At 42.8% G+C, this 15053-nt stretch overlaps 1 protein-coding gene across 1 annotated transcript in view; it reads left to right on the forward strand.

Moving 5' to 3' along the window:
• The first annotated feature begins 8076 nt into the window (after positions 1–8076).
• Positions 8077–15053, forward strand: part of LOC137249873 (uncharacterized) — a 94058-nt gene continuing 87081 nt past the window's right edge. The window contains exon 1 of the mRNA XM_067781864.1: positions 8077–8489. Within this exon, the coding sequence (XP_067637965.1) occupies positions 8255–8489 (235 nt within the window). The 5' untranslated portion in view covers positions 8077–8254. The remainder of the gene's footprint in view (positions 8490–15053) is intronic.

Genomic DNA, 15053 nt, shown 5'->3' on the forward strand with positions numbered 1-15053 from the left:
TCTTAGAACGTCAAGGCCTATCTGTCCGGTCAGGCGATGCAAATCTAGAAATCATCAACATCTACATCCCTCCTGTCACCTGTTGCCCCAGTGGATACCGCCCTAAAATCGAGGCCTTACTCACTGGCAACAATCGCATTATCTTAGGCGATTTCAATGCCCATCACGACCTATGGCGTTCAAACTTGCGGGCGGACAGTAGGGGTGAGATGTTGGCGGATCAAATAGAAGAAACGACGTTCTGCACAATAAACGGAGACGCCCCCACACGTATGGTAGGAAGCTGTCATAGCTCGCCAGATATCTCAATCATGAGCGCAGAACTCGTAAACTGCGTCTACTGGCAGCCGATGGTAACATTGGCATCCGACCACCTGCCCATACTTATTTCGTTCGAGCGTACCGCCGACTTCATTGTCACCGAAAAACGTACTTTCATAAACTTCAAAAAAGGAAAGTGGGAAGAATATAAATCTGCAACAGACAGCAGCTTTGCTGCCCTCCCTATCCCGACTGATGGCCGCCAAGGGGAGCTGCCTTCCGTAAGGTCATTGAATCCGCCTCGGCACATTTCATTCCCGCCGGGAGAATTCCCGAAATCCGGCCCCACTTCCCTGCGGAGGCCGCGAGCTTAGCGTGGGAACGCGACCTTATGAGACAGCTTGATCCAGGCGACCCTCAAATAAGGGATATTAACCAACGCATCAGATTGCTTGTGGACGAACACAAGCGGGCGAAATGGGAAGAGCACCTAAGAGGTTGTAACCTCTCTACCGGTGTAGGTAAACTTTGGTCCACCGTAAAGTCCCTATCGAATCCGACTAAGCACAAAGACAAAGTTTCCATCGCCTTTGGCGATAAGGTGCTGTCGGATGCGGAAAAATGCGCGAGCGCTTTCTGCCGACAATATATAATGCATCCTACGGTCGGCAAAGATAGACGGAGAGCCAATAGACACGCACATAAACACAAATTCAGCGCGTCACCAATCACCATCACCGCTAGAGAGGTTGAGGACGCCATTGGTCGCGCTAAACCATCCAGAGCAGTGGGCCCAGACGGCATAGCCATACCGATGCTTAAAAACCTAGGGAAAGAGGGTTTCAAATATTTAGCGCATGTCTTCAACCTGTCTCTCTCCACCTTTGCCATACCCGAGAAATGGAAAATGGCCAAGGTGGTCCCGCTACTAAAGCCTGGGAAACCAGCTAACGTAGGTGAGTCATATCGTCCGATATCTCTCCTATCGCCAGTGGCAAAGACGCTTGAAGCCATTTTGCTCCCTTATTTCCAAGCACATTTGCAGCTAGCCCCTCATCAGCATGGCTTCAGAAAACTCTATAGCACTACCTCCGCGCTAAATGTCATTAGCACCCAGATAAATTGCGGTTTGAATCAATACCCCCACCATAGAACAGTACTCGTAGCGCTAGACCTATCAAAAGCCTTTGATACGGTCAACCATGGCTCATTACTGCAAGACCTGGAAGGGTCTACCCTTCCCCCATGTCTTAAAAGGTGGACCGCAAATTATCTGGGTGGTCGGCAGGCATCGGTGCAATTCAGAAACGAAACATCAAAACCAAGGAGAATTAAACACACACAGGGACACAGGGTGGTGTCATATCCCCACTTTTGTTTAATTTCTACATATCTAAGCTACCTTCACCACCGGAAGGAGTCACAATCGTTTCCTACGCCGATGACTGCACAATAATGGCCACAGGCCCAGGCCCAGAGATCGATGAGCTATGCAATAAAATAAACGGATATCTCCCTGATCTCTCCAGTTTTTTCGCCTCGCGAAACCTGGCATTGTCACCGACTAAATCTTCCGCGACCTTATTTACAACATGGACGCCCCAAATGTCGACCATATTGAACATCCACGTCGATGGCACTAGGCTACCGACTGTCCTACACCCCAAAATCATGGGTGTGACGTTTCATCAGGATCTACATTTTGGTGCGCACGCAACCGCAATTGTTCCGAGAATTCAGAGCCATAATAAAATCCTCAAATCCCTTGCTGGCAGTACCTGGGGAAAAGATAAAGAAACGCTCATGACCACATACAAAGCAATTAGCCAGCCGATTACGTGCTACGCGTCACCCATATGGTCGCCAAGCCTAAAAACTACCCACTGGAAGAAACTACAGGCCTGCCAAAATACTGCTCTCAGAATCGCCACGGGCTGTCTTCTTATGTCCCCAGAACACCATCTGCATAATGAGGCGAGAATACTCCCCATCAGGGAGAGAAATGAGATGCTGACCAAACAGTTTCTGTTGAATACCCAGACACCCATCCCAACAGACATCTGATTGACGAACCAGCACCGCCTAGGGGCCTAAGGAGTCATCTCCGTAAGCATTTTGAGGAAATACGGCACCTGAGAACCCAGCCGTATGAAGCGAAAAAACACAAGCAGGTCCTTGGTGAACTCCATAGACAGGCGTCGGACCTTTATGTCTGGAATTGCCCGGTGAATCCAGTACTTGAAGAAAAATATCCAGAACTCGCGGAAGAGGAACGCATACTCCCCAGGGAAACGCGTGTCACTCTTGCTCAACTTCGTTCTGGATACTGTAACAGGTTAAACTCTTACCTATCCAGAATCAACCCCGACATACAAAATGTATGCCCCGCTTGCAATGTGTCCCCACATGACACCAACCATCTCTTTAATTATAATGTGGAACCAACGCCTCTAACACCCCTTTCCTTATGGTCCACCCCTGTTGAAACGGCAAGTTTCCTTGGACTCCCGTTAGAGGATATTGATGACAATTTGTGATCGGTCGCGGCTTTTAGGTGGGGCGAGCATTGCTACAACAACAACAACAACAACCAACGACCAGATCTTCACGATGCGACATCTTTTTGTCGACTTCAAGTCAGCCTTTGACAGCGCGACCCGCCTTTCCTCTTTCGTGGACTTCGAGCACCATCCATGGCAGCCAAAGTAAGCACACGCCTATGTGCGTGTACTGGCGCGCATGATCGTGAGTAAAAACGTCTGTCGTGGAGATGCAATATAAACCTGACATAGTTTTCAGTCAGCTTTCATGTCTTAAGAACGCAATCTTCCATAAAAACCATTTAACACTCACCCCGTTCAGTCGGTGAATAACATATGTGGGATTTGAAGGCGCCCGGTCACGATGTGTACAGAAGCAACGCCGTGGTAATGGTTATCTTAAATAAAGAAAAATACAAGTTGCGGATGCATAATCCAAGGAGATTTAAGTTGAGGTTCTCTTTCAATATGCATCGTGTTCTCTCTAATTTTTCATACACATTGGTGGGACGGGATCTATGCAGAGGATGATGACGGGTACGTTTAAGGAGTCATCTCCGTAAGCATTATGAGGAAATACGGCACCTGAGAACACAGCCGTATGAAGCCAAAAAAAACACAAGCAGGTCCTCAGTGAATTTCACAAACAGGCGTCGGACTTCTATGGCAGGAATTTCCCGGTGAATCCTGTACTCAAAGAACAATACCCAAAACTTGCAGAAGAGGAACGCACACTCCTTAGGGAAACGCGAGTCACTCTAGCTCAACTTCGATATGGATACTGTAACAGGTTGAACTCTTACCTATACAGAATTAACCCTGATATACAAAAAATATGTCCTGCTTGTAATGTGTCCCCACATGACTCCAACCATCTCTTCAACTGGACTGAGGAACCAACGCTTCTAACACCCCTCTCATTATGGTCCACCCCTGTTGAAACAGCAAGTTTCCTAGGACTCCCGTTAGAGGATATTGATGACAATTTGTGATCGGTCGTACCCATTGGATGGGGAAAAGCACTGCTGCAAAAACAAAAGCAACGGGTACGTTTTACCACCTGAACATGTTGCAGAGAAAATATCAATATCCACGATTCGAAACAGAAAATTAACCATATGCGCAGCACATGCAAGGCAGCCTCAGGCTTCCTAATTAAAAAATTTTAAAAGGAAGGTCTGGGAATAGCCTTCATCCAGGAGCCCTGGATTCAACACGGTGCCGTAAAAGGCCTGAACAGTACTGATGGAAAGCTAATCTACTCCACCAGTTCTCGCCCACGAGCGGCGATGCTTTTAAGCAACAAACTAATGTTTCTTCCAATTTTACAGTTCATGATTTGGCCGCAGTATGGGCAAAAATTCCAACCCAAGAGGCGAACAAGAGACAATTTTGGCCTCTGGCTACTTTCCGGGGGAAGAAGAAAAGACCCCAACAACAGAAACAATAGCCCTCATCAAATACTGTCAGAAGAGTGACATAGCATGGATCCTCTGCCGCGACGCAAAGTCCCATCACACAACATGGGGCAGCACGAACATCAACAACAGGGGTACCACCTTGAGTTTATTAGTAATAACAATATAAGCATTATCAACCGGGGCAATGAACCCAGCTTTGTAAATGCTATTAGCGGGGAAGTTTTAGATCTTACTCTGTGCAGCTATAATATGGCCAGCACCGTCACTAACTGGCATGTCTCAGGAGAGGAGTCAATGTCGGACCACAAACACATTGTCTTCGACATTGGTCACTTTCCGGAACACAGCTTTTTGAAATCCTAGGAAAACGAACTGGGAGCTTTTCCGTTTTATTATTGAGGAAGTTGAAACAGCTTACAGCGTCCCATAACCACCGTGCAGGACCTTGAGAAGGAAGCTGAATAGCTCCACTCAGACATTAAAACAGCTTTCAATGAGAGTTGCCCCCAAGGAAAGATACGTACACAACGCGATGTGCCTTGGTGGAACAAAAATTTTGGGCAGCTAAGATGCCAGGCTAGGAAGCTGTTTAATAAAGCGAGAGCTACGGGCGACTGGGACTCGTACAAAGACACTCCAACATCTTACAATAAAGAACTTAGGAAGTCTAAAAGGGCTATCTGGAGAGAACACTGTGAAAAGGTAATGATGAAAAAAAGACAAATGGGAGCTACACCACGCAGCCAGAAGAGACGTGTAAACCTTTACTCGAAACTCACTTTCCTGACTGCATAGTAAGCTAACAATCACCACCTATAATGGCAGATTTACCAACCATCAGCGTAATGAAAAAAGCCTGGCAAAAAGGCTCAGCACTGTCAAACGAGTGCAATGGGCCCTGCCTAATTTCAGCCCATTCAAGTCACCAGGACCAGAGGCGGTCTATACTTATCATATAGCCCCAGTGTTATCCACTTTATGTAAGGCATAACTAATGCTCGGCCATATCACGAACAGGTGAGTAGTATTTTTACCAGAGTTAAGGTAGTATTTCTACCAGAGCCAGGGGAGCCCGAGCAACTGTCCTCGTCGTATAGACCAATAAGCCTGAGATCGTTTCTCCTAAGGGTATTGAGAAAATCTTAGCTCAGCATATCAGGGAGGTCAATCTAAATAAACTCCCACTGTGTAGGAATCAGTTCGCCTCCCAGTCAGGGAAGTCCACGGAGGCGGCTACTCATAGTGTGACGAATATTAGCATCACTAAGCTGGTACTGCATAAATGCTCAAAAACAATAAAGCAGCTACTCTTATGTAGAAGGTGACGAAGAGATATCTCACATAAATTTTGTGTGCAAATGAGTTTTCAATAAATGTACATTTATCAGTTTTTCACAGTTAGGAAATTGACCCCCCGGTGTTGTTATCCCAACGGCTCATTGCTTTTTCTTGATTATTTTCCATACAGCGCCTTGTACTTTAATATGTCAGTTAATCGAAATCAATTAAAATTTTGTTTTGACTTGACATTCTTCTGCGCGGCGAATTGCTTGAATTCGCTTTGCCCCCACCTGTAGAGGAATTCATTAACTTATAACGATGCGATTTGTCAAGATTTTAATTAACGATTTTGTCGCTTACCTTATCGAATGTACTATTCACTAACTTAGTTTTAACGACTCGAAATAAATAACATTTACATTTCGTTTTAATAGTAGAAATGTGGCAGCACAGATTAACGAAACCTAAAAAATGTGAAAAGCACAAAAGGAATGCCAAAAATAAATAAATTCCGTATACTAACCGCTTTTAAAAGTCATTATTATGCAAGTTTTTACATATTTTAACAAAAGGTAAGTAAATGCGGTATAAATTTCTTTTTTCTCTGTTAATATCACAGTTATTCTTGTACCCCTTAATTGACCATTAAGTTGGGAAATAATACCATGAGCCAAGTCTGGGGTTAGTCGGTACAGCTTTCGAAACTCCTTTGCATTCAAGTGGAATATGTTATCTACTTCTCTAAGAAGGTGTCTGTCCACTGGCGATGGACTTAGTAATTCTTCATCTTGTGTTAAACCGTACGCCAAGTACTCAAATGCCATTTGATTTATAAAGCAGCTTTTCGTGTTTGAAAATATTTAATTAAAGTTCCGATTTTGTTTTTTAAATAAAAGTGCCAGAAACATTAATTTCGTGATTTTTAACGCAGCCAATTAACTTGGCATTTGTTTAACAACACAGCTAATCGCCGATAAACAAATATCGATACAAAATAGTTACTGATTAACGAAATCGTTATAGTTAACGATTCGCAAATAAAGCGGTCGCAAATGTGGTTAAAAAAGTTAGTGAATACCACTACAGGTATGGATTCGCCTTGCAATTAACTGACACTGGATGCAAAAAACGAAAATTTCGATAGCTTACAGATCAGCACATGGTGCGAAATTTGCACCTTCTCTCAAAAATACATTTAATTTTGTTTTATAAATTTCTACTGTTCTGAGATTTTTTTACAAATTATCAGAGTCGCAAGCGTAGCTAATGTAATGGAAATGGATATTGCAAGCTAGTTTTGCGCCTTTTATTACATATTAACAAGTAATAAGCCACAAGAGTAAAAATGTAAAGTTTAGAATTCCGCTGTGTTGCCTTTGTATTGACACCGTTGAAACCCGATTTGCAAAGTCAGATAACGCTTTGGCGCTTCAACAGAGCCATAAGATAACAATGACTGCTATGAAGCGTTCAAGGTACTCACACCATCAGCAACAAAGACAAAACATCAAATGTAAAAGGGCCTTAAGATTAAGTACGGAAAACACAAAATGATTCTTTTGGGTAAATTCGATATACGTTGAGTTCGAAAAAGAACTTACTGGTCCAACATAAATGCCGTCTTTCAGTGAGTTTTACAGCTCTGGCTCACGCTCAATTCTCACGGGAATGCTCTAGATCATTGAGAGACTTGAGAAGCAGATGTCGTGAAATTTTTGCACACGGGAAATGTGATAGGCAGATGTCGCTGCTGTTTTTCATTTAACTCATACGGCGAAAGGCTAAGCAGCGACATCTATTTTTGAAAAAGTAGGTATATTAAAGGCCGCGTTGCCAACCTAAAAAGAAGTAATTAACAAATTATCTGGCTCACAAATTGAACCAGACTTCTATCTGGATTTATCTGGCTCAAATCGTTGTTGTTGCATTTACATGCAAAACTATTTATCTGGCTCAGTATTTTGCCGCCGGATGATAGCTAATTTTTCAAATGACAAAAAATTCTTGTTTATATGCGCTCACGATTCATCTATTGGGCCATGTATGCGCTAAATAATAGGGGGACTCATAAAAGCATATTAACTTATAAGGTGTAAAATTATATGCAGTTACACACGCTGTAATATTCTGGATAAACTTAATTGTTTATAAGCTGTATTATTATCAAAAAAAAAAAAAACATTTTTGATTGTTATACAAATTAAAAAATGCCAAGATTAAGTGAAAAATCAAAACAAAAACGTCTTTACTAAGATATACTTGTAAATGACTTGCTGATGTTGGAGATTTCTGATGAAAATACCTGCTGTAATGTCTGCGAGGTAGCATTCCTTTGAGTTTACCGCGTTTACACAATGAAAAGTGCGCGTAAATTTATACAAATTGTGTAAATGATTTTTCTCGCACTAGATAAATTTATGTTTACACACTTCATAAGGCATTTATAAGGTTACATGAGTCCCCCTAATAAATAATGGTATTACCGCTGATACCATTACACGGGTCACCCTGTTATGTTCCAACACATTTTTAAAACTACAAAACAAATTTTGGAGGAATTTTGTTGACGCAGCAGGTTGCAGCGCTTGAAGGCTTGCAGCGTTTAGTGGCTGCATAGTCAGTTCCCATACGTGCAAGTGAAATAGCAAATCTCGCTTGCGGATCATATCGCTGATACCAGCTGCGCCGCGCAGTTGTGTCCAAAACGCGTTAGTTGCTTAATTTATTAGATGCGTTCGGGTGTGTGTTAAAATGGAGTCAGATTTAAAAAACGGAAATGCTAACAAAAATAGTACAATCGCAAAAGATGGTATTAAAATAAATGCTTTGAAATTGATACGTTTGGTGCGCGGTCATGAAGAACTCTATAACAGTTTAGCCGCTGGGTATACAAATAGAATTAACAAGGATGGTATCTGGGAGGGAATCATTAGAGGATTGTATCCACTATTCGACACGTACCAACCACCGCTTAAGGAGAGCATACGTACGTATAGTTGCAAGAATTTATAGATGATATATATATACATACATACATATTTATACACAACTGCTACGCTAGTTCTTGGCTCTTTTGTTGGAAATACGGAAGACACCTGGCATCTGCACGTAGAAGGTGCAGTAGCAGCAAACAGCAAAGTTATATTTAGTATGTTTGTATATAAATACGGTACGTTTTATAAGACGGTGCATCATAAATACTTCACTTCAGCACTGCTACGTACATCGTATTTTATAAATTGTATATACTATGATCGTTTTTTTTATTGTGCTATTCATGATTATTATATGTTCAAAACAATTCCACGGTTTGTTTTGTTAGTGGTTACACGATAGCTGCATACTCGATGACGGTATTAGCGACGCATATTTCTGATTCAAAACAACAATAAGATGTCCACATGGCCAGAAGTTCAGCCACGAAATGATAACACGGGTCAACACAAAATTTGACTTTGACTTCAAGGCATTAAATTTCAATTCTTTAGGTCGTAATTTGACGAAAAAAAGGTAACGTTTTACAAGACGGTGCACTACCTAATTTTTATCGAAAATTATCAAAGGTGGTATCAAAAGGTGCACCGCGACCTCCGTTTTTAGAATCCAAAAGCGAAAATTCAAATTTTTGTTCTCCTTAGGTGGTGCACCGTCTTGTAAAACGTTAACAAAAAAAAAAAAAACATACATATATATGGCATGAAAAAGTTTGCTTCCTATTTAGGAAACTGCGTGAACGAAATATTTCAAAATCTGCAGTTTTAGTTTTTACTTGAAAATGAAACAATTGAAATAAATATTTTTATTAAGTTTTAATTCGAACTAACTTACAAAAAAGTGTAAAATTATTTAAAAGTGTACACTTTTACTTTTTCTTTTATGTTCATAGGTATTATCCTTCAATAAACCCCAAATATAGTCTCCCATCATGTTTTCATTACATTGGCCTTGATAACGTTGTTCGAAGAATAGCCTAAAAGCTCTGCTTTACTTTTTGGTATATTTAAATCTCTAATCAAATCATTAAAATCTTCAGTACTGATGAAATGATGTTTTGGTTGTTCTGGTGGCGGTAAAAACTCTTATCGGCATCGCTGTTATAAGAACTAAGAGATGATCCACTTCTCTGCGATAATTTTTTCGGTGGCTCTTATACTGGTCGTGTCAGATCTTGTGCGGCTAGAGTTGAAGAAGATTCAATATCAGGATATTCGATTGGTTTTGCATTTTTACCTCTACGTCTTTTACTCGGATTCACAATGCAAAAGTAGCAGTCATTAACGTGATCTTTTGTACTCGCCAGATTCGTGGTGTTGCAAATTTCATAGATCTGTTCTCACCTCGATGCCAACCTGAAATATAGAAAGAGAAATCAATACGTCTACTTAATTTAATTTACTATTTTAATTTAATAAAATTTGCTTACCTTCCAAACATCTTTTACAATAACTACAAGCAACATGTGGAGCCTATATTGTTGTTGTTGTTGTAGCAGTGCTTCGCCCCACCCAACAGCCGCGACCGATCACAAATTGTTATCAATATGCTTTAACGGGAGTCCAAGGAAACTTATTGTTTCAACAGGGGTGGACCATAATGAAAGGGGTCTTAGAGGCGTTGGTTCCACATTACAATTAAAGAGATGTTTGGTGTCATGTGGGGGTTGATTCTGTATAGGTAAGAGTTTAACCTGTTACAGTATCCAGAACGAAGTTGAGCGTTTCCCTGGAGAGTATGCGCTCCTCTTCCACAAGTTTTGGGTACTTTTCTTTGAGTACTGGATTCACCGGGCAATTCCCGCATGTGGAGCCTATGTTTTGTATTGATTCCAAACAGGACAGCCAAAACATGCTTTGTATGCTTCACAGAGGATGAGAAGTGTATTTAATTCATATTTTATATCTCGAGCTTTAATAAATTGCCCACATATATAACAAAAAGCATCAGCTTCGTATTTACACTTTCGCGACGACATTTTGGGTTATTCTAGGGTTGTACAAAACACCTCTAACGCAATGAGTATTTTTACTATAACTATTACGAAAGCAAACTTTATACCAAGAAAAGGTATTTTCTTTTCGCTTTGTTTATAACAAAACAGAAAATCGTGAAATAAACTAGGACAAAGAACTTTTAAAAAAGGTAACAGTCTAGAAGAGGGCTCGACTGCTAATGAGCGTCCAAAAATATCGAGAGGTCAAAAGACGCGTATTGACCTCTACAACAATAATCGGAAGGCGGAAAAGAAACATCTGTTCGGTGATATTTTCACTTTTTTTTGTAGTTCGAATTTCGTATGGCTATATCAAAAAGCATTAAAACGCCAATTGTCCCTCTTGTTGTTGTTGTAGCAATGTTTCGCCTCACCTAATAGCTGCGACCGATCACAAATTGTCATCAATATCCTCTAACGGGAGTTCAAGGAAACTTGCTGTTTCGACAGGGGAGGACCATAATGAAAGGGGTGTTAGAGGCGTTGGTTCCACATTACAATTAAAGAGATGGTTGGTGTCATGTGGGGACACATTGCAAGCGGGGCATACATTTTGTATGTCGGGGTTTATTCTGGATAAGTAAGAGTTTAACCTGTTACAGTATCCAGAACGAATTTGAGCCAGAGTAACTCGCGTTTCCCTGGGGAGCATGCGTTCCTCTTCCGCATGTTTTGGGTACTTTTCTTTAAGTACTGGATTCACCGGGCAATTCCCGGCATAAAGGTCCGACACCTGCCTATGGAGTTCACCAAGGACCAGCTTGTGTTTTTTCGCTTCATACGGCTGGGTTCTCAGGTGCCGTATTTCCTCAAAATGCTTACGGAGATGACTCCTTAAGCCCCTAGGCGGTGCTGGTTCATCAATCAGATGTCGGTGATAATGCCAGGTTTCGCGAGGCGAAAAAACTGCAGATATCAGGGAGGTAGCCGTTTATTTTGTTGCAAAGCTCATCAATCTTTGGGCCCGGGCCTGTGGCCATTATTGTGCAGTCATCGGCATAAGAAACGATAGTAACTCCTTCTGGTGGCGAAGGTAGTTTTGATATGTAAAAATTAAACAAAGGTGGGGATAGGACACCACCCTGAGACACCCCTTGTTTAATTCTTCTTGGCTTTGATATTTCGTTTCTGAATTGCACCGATGCCTGCCGACCACCCAGATAATTTGCGGTCCACCTTTTAAGACATGGGGGAAGGGTAGACCCTTCCAAGTCTTGCAGTAACGCGGCATCGTTGTCCGTATCAAAAGCTTTTGATAGGTCTAGCGCTACGAGTACTGTGGCTTCTGATTTAAACCACATTTTATCTGGGTGCTAATGGCATTTAGCGCGGTGGTGGTGCTATGGAGTTTTCTAAAGCCATGCTGATTGGCCATTTTCCATTTTTCGGGTATGACAAAGGTGGAAAGAGACAGGTTGAAGATATGTGCTAAATTTTTGAAACCCTCTTTCCCTAGGCTTTTAAGGATCGGCATGGCTATGCCGTCTGGGCCCACTGCTTTGGATGGTTTAGCTTGACCGATGGCATCCGCAACCTCTTTGGCGGTGATGGTAATTGGGGACGCGCTGAATTTATGATTATGTGCGTGTCTGTTGGCCCTCCTTTTAACTTTGTCAACCGTAGAATGGATTATATATTGTCCGCAAAAAGCGCTCGCACATTTTTTCGCATCCGACAGCACTTTATCGCCAAAGGCGATGGGAATTTTGTCATTGTGCTTAGACGGATTCGATAGGGACTTTGCGGTGGACCAAAGGTTACCCACACTGGCAGAAAGTATACAACTACTTAGATGTTCCTCCCATTTCGTCCGCTTGTGTTCATCCACAAGCAATCTGATGCGTTGGTTTATATCCCTTATTTGGGGGTCGCCGGGATCGAGCTTTCTTATAAAGTCACATTCTCTCGCTAAAGCTGCGGCCTCCGCCGGAAAGTGGGGCCGAATTTCGGGAATACTACCGGCGGGAATGAAGCGAGCCAGGGCGGATTCAATAAGCACGCTTCCCTTGGCGCGCATCAGTCGGGATAGGGAGGGCAGTAAAGCGGTTGTCTGTAAAGGATTTATATTCATCCCACTTTCTTTTTTTAAAGTTAATGAAAGTGCGTTTTTCGGTGACGATGAAGTCGGCGGTACGCTCGAGCGAAATAAGTATAGGCAGGTGGTCGGATGCCAATGTTACCATCGCCATCGCTGCCAGTTGACGCAGTTTACGAGTCTTGCGCTCACAATTGATATATACGAGTGGGGGCGTCTCCGTTTATTGTGCAGAACATCGTTTCTTCTATTTGATCCGTTAACATCTCACCCCTGCTGTCCGCCTGCAAGTTTGAATGCCATAGGTCGAGATGGGCATTGAAATCGCCTAAGATAATGCGATTATCGCCAGTGAGCAAGGCGCTAATATTAGGAAGGCGGAAAAGAAACATCTGTTCGGTGATATTTTCACTTTTTTTTGTAGTTCGAATTTCGTATGGCTATATCAAAAAGCATTAAAACGCCAATTGTCCCTCTTGTTATTGTTGTAGCAATGTTTCGCCTCACCTAATAGCTGCGACCGATCACAAATTGTCATCAATATCCTCTAACGGGAGTTCAAGGAAACTTGCTGTTTCGACAGGGGAGGACCATAATGAAAGGGGTGTTAGAGGCGTTGGTTCCACATTACAATTAAAGAGATGGTTGGTGTCATGTGGGGACACATTGCAAGCGGGGCATACATTTTGTATGTCGGGGTTTATTCTGGATAAGTAAGAGTTTAACCTGTTACAGTATCCAGAACGAATTTGAGCCAGAGTGACTCGCGTTTCCCTGGGGAGCATGCGTTCCTCTTCCGCATGTTTTGGGTACTTTTCTTTAAGTACTGGATTCACCGGGCAATTCCCGGCATAAAGGTCCGACACCTGCCTATGGAGTTCACCAAGGACCAGCTTGTGTTTTTTCGCTTCATACGGCTGGGTTCTCAGGTGCCGTATTTCCTCAAAATGCTTACGGAGATGACTCCTTAAGCCCCTAGGCGGTGCTGGTTCATCAATCAGATGTCGGTGATAATGCCAGGTTTCGCGAGGCGAAAAAACTGCAGATATCAGGGAGGTAGCCGTTTATTTTGTTGCAAAGCTCATCAATCTTTGGGCCCGGGCCTGTGGCCATTATTGTGCAGTCATCGGCATAAGAAACGATAGTAACTCCTTCTGGTGGCGAAGGTAGTTTTGATATGTAAAAATTAAACAAAGGTGGGGATAGGACACCACCCTGAGACACCCCTTGTTTAATTCTTCTTGGCTTTGATATTTCGTTTCTGAATTGCACCGATGCCTGCCGACCACCCAGATAATTTGCGGTCCACCTTTTAAGACATGGGGGAAGGGTAGACCCTTCCAAGTCTTGCAGTAACGCGGCATCGTTGTCCGTATCAAAAGCTTTTGATAGGTCTAGCGCTACGAGTACTGTGGCTTCTGATTTAAACCACATTTTATCTGGGTGCTAATGGCATTTAGCGCGGTGGTGGTGCTATGGAGTTTTCTAAAGCCATGCTGATTGGCCATTTTCCATTTTTCGGGTATGACAAAGGTGGAAAGAGACAGGTTGAAGATATGTGCTAAATTTTTGAAACCCTCTTTCCCTAGGCTTTTAAGGATCGGCATGGCTATGCCGTCTGGGCCCACTGCTTTGGATGGTTTAGCTTGACCGATGGCATCCGCAACCTCTTTGGCGGTGATGGTAATTGGGGACGCGCTGAATTTATGATTATGTGCGTGTCTGTTGGCCCTCCTTTTAACTTTGTCAACCGTAGAATGGATTATATATTGTCCGCAAAAAGCGGTCGCACATTTTTTCGCATCCGACAGCACTTTATCGCCAAAGGCGATGGGAATTTTGTCATTGTGCTTAGACGGATTCGATAGGGACTTTACGGTGGACCAAAGATTACCCACACTGGCAGAAAGTATACAACTACTTAGATGTTCCTCCCATTTCGTCCGCTTGTGTTCATCCACAAGCAATCTGATGCGTTGGTTTATATCCCTTATTTGGGGGTCGCCGGGATCGAGCTTTCTTATAAAGTCACATTCTCTCGCTAAAGCTGCGGCCTCCGCCGGAAAGTGGGGCCGAATTTCGGGAATACTACCGGCGGGAATGAAGCGAGCCAGGGCGGATTCAATAAGCACGCTTCCCTTGGCGCGCATCAGTCGGGATAGGGAGGGCAGCAAAGCGGTTGTCTGTAAAGGATTTATATTCATCCCACTTTCCTTTTTTAAAGTTAATGAAAGTGCGTTTTTCGGTGACGATGAAGTCGGCGGTACGCTCGAGCGAAATAAGTATAGGCAGGTGGTCGGATGCCAATGTTACCATCGCCATCGCTGCCAGTTGACGCAGTTTACGAGTCTTGCGCTCACAATTGATATATACGAGTGGGGGCGTCTCCGTTTATTGTGCAGAACATCGTTTCTTCTATTTGATCCGTTAACATCTCACCCCTGCTGTCCGCCTGCAAGTTTGAATGCCATAGGTCGAGATGGGCATTGAAATCGCCTAAGATAATGCGATTATCGCCAGTGAGC

This window comes from Eurosta solidaginis, chromosome 4, assembly GCF_040869045.1.
Source record: "Eurosta solidaginis isolate ZX-2024a chromosome 4, ASM4086904v1, whole genome shotgun sequence".
In the NCBI taxonomy this organism is placed as follows: domain Eukaryota; kingdom Metazoa; phylum Arthropoda; class Insecta; order Diptera; family Tephritidae; genus Eurosta; species Eurosta solidaginis.